The 2,448-nt window shown below is 48.8% G+C and overlaps 1 protein-coding gene across 1 annotated transcript; it reads right to left on the reverse strand.

Moving 5' to 3' along the window:
* Positions 1-978: 978 nt before the first annotated feature.
* Positions 979-2,001, reverse strand: LOC124702922 (flavonol sulfotransferase-like). Its single transcript, XM_047235102.1, has one exon. It carries the CDS (start codon positions 1,975-1,977, stop codon positions 979-981), a length of 999 nt encoding a protein of 332 aa, XP_047091058.1. The 5' UTR covers positions 1,978-2,001.
* Between the last annotated feature and the right edge of the window lie 447 nt (positions 2,002-2,448).

The following is a 2,448-nucleotide window of genomic DNA, read 5'->3' on the forward strand; positions in this document are numbered from 1 at the left end:
TTAAGTGGTATAAAATTGATAATGTGTAATGTGGATTTCATAGTTACAAGCATTTTTTTAAGTAGTTGTGGTTTAACATTAACATCATACTGATGAGCGTAATATTATCTAGATTACTAGAGAGAGATGATGTCATTAACTCGCTCTTTTGGTACCATAGCAATGCACGTTGCGAAGTCGCAGTCACATGTTTTTCTTGGAGACATGCCAAGACAATCTTGGGAGATACAATCATAGTAAGCCGAGTCATAAAAGGATACAAGCGAAGTTCATATGATATGGAATTAGTATTTTTTATGAAACAATATTTTAGTCAAAACCAAAAAAAATGGAAATATTTTATGGCTATCTTTGTCTATAAACATAATTTTCATATGTATCTGTTTAAACATGTGTGGCAAGAACAAAATTGAGCGGGCCATATCAACACACAACGTTCAATAAAATTACGATGGCAACCATGTTTCACCTAATTTTTCTTTGGCTTGGATGTGGTGAAGAGGTTTGAGGAAGCTAAAATTAGCATCTGCACCACCCGCCCGCCGGAGTTTTTTACCCTATCCATTATTGAAGATTTGCTAATCTCCTTTTATATATTTGACATAGAAAGCTACGATCTAGGGTTGTCTCCGCATATTTATGCATATCAAAGTGTTGTTTGGACTAATCAGAAAATAAGTATTCTTTCAGTTATACATGTGTTTGCAGCACCCATGTTTGGTGAGACAATAATACATCCAAAAGGAGAGGTTGTTAATTGATAGTTAGGACGGTCCAGAACACAGCTGTGAGAATTACCGCCAAAGAAAAACAGGAAGACATGGAACTTGCGACCACACAGATGCAACAATGATATCTTGTTATTACGTTCGGTATTATCATATTGTAGTACATTATGATTTGTTCTGAATTTATTGATCCGTGGCAACGCACGGGCAGTAATTCACAAAAACATTCCAAGCATGCCGACAGTCTAAATCACAGAGCCTCAAGCCCCGTGCCACGAAACTTCTCACGGACAATCTCATCCAGCCGCGCCGCCATATCCGGCGTCATGTGGTTCACCCAGTCTCCGGCGACTCCTTTCCTGAAGAAGGCGTCACGGGGGTACGCCCCCGATGAGCCTTTCTTGTTCACCTCCAGCCCCTTCATCTTTTCGAAGCTGCACAGCTCCACGATGCCCTCCACGGCACCGGCGCTCACCTCCGCGGCCGAGAACGGCCGGCCCATGAACTCCGCCAGTCTCCTCACGTGTTTGCCCGTGTCCTGTAGCAGGTCCTCGTACCTGAGGAAGAGCACCTTGTCTGGGCGCGCGAGGCTCGCGTGCCAGTAGGAGAGGACATGGTCCCAGGTCGGGCCGACGAGCACGTCGCCGTCGCAAACATGCTCAAACAGCTCGACGAACGACAGGCCGGGCTGGCGTCGTTGGAGGAAGTGCCACAGCGAGACGACCATGTCCTTGGGGTCCCTGCAGATGTAGGCGACCTTGACGTCGCCGGCGGTGACCGACTCGGGGAGCAGGGTGTACGGCAAGTGCGTGTTCATAAGGCGCGGGGACGGGAGCTTCTCGAGCTTGGCCTCCTGCCCGTCGGCGAAGATCTCGTCGAGGAACGGGATGCAGTCGTGCGGGTTGAGGCGGAGGAGCGGGTGCTGGGCTAGCTCGGGGTACGCGTCGCGCGTCATGGTGGCGAAGGCCAGCGCCTTGAGCCACGTGGTGCCGCACTTGGGGTAGCTGGCGAGGATCACGTCGTCGCGGCGTGGGGCGAAGCGGCGCTGAAAGACGACGGTGCCCGCGACCCAGTGATCCGGCAGCCAGAAGCCCTGGTACAGGCGCAGCTCCAGGGTGGCTTGTTGCTTGCGCGGCAGCGCCGCGACGAGGTCCCCAAACTCTTCCTTGGCCGGGCGCTTCGGCACCGTACCGTCGTCGACGTCCGTGAACGGAACAGGGCCGGAAGTGATGGTAGGGCTGGCAGCCATGGGTGATGGTGGAACCAGTGTTAACTGCAGGCGATGCAGAAGTGACCGTGCACTACTCTCCTAGCCAGCAAGTGATCACAAGATGGCAGCTCCATCTGTCAGTGGAGAATATATAGGTCGCTGCATCATGCTTGTGCTTATTTGACTAACAAGTGACGAACCAAACTTTGACTTGAGTAGTTGAGTGCCAACAGACAAGTGCTATCTTGCCGTGCCCGTCAAGAAGTAGAGAACCATTCCGAGCATATGCTTAGTTGTTTGATACTACTAGTACTAAATTGAACATCAGTGGAGTACATAAAAGTATTGGATGTACTTTTCTTTAAGATAAAAATATAGAGTACAAAATTGGACACGCTCGAATAGCTGCAATAAGGATACGAATTTGTAACGTGGCAGATGCAAATGTGAATCGAATGTCTGATATCTTGAATTGTGTTAATACGAGTTCAGGTCAGAAGAAAATAAATA

Source organism: Lolium rigidum, chromosome 3 (assembly GCF_022539505.1).
Source record: "Lolium rigidum isolate FL_2022 chromosome 3, APGP_CSIRO_Lrig_0.1, whole genome shotgun sequence".
NCBI lineage: Eukaryota > Viridiplantae > Streptophyta > Magnoliopsida > Poales > Poaceae > Lolium > Lolium rigidum.

Coding starts and splice junctions, on each gene's coding strand:
- LOC124702922 (XM_047235102.1), bottom strand. CDS start 1,977: ATGGCTGCCAGCCCTACCATCACTTCCGGCCCTGTTCCGTTCACGGAC.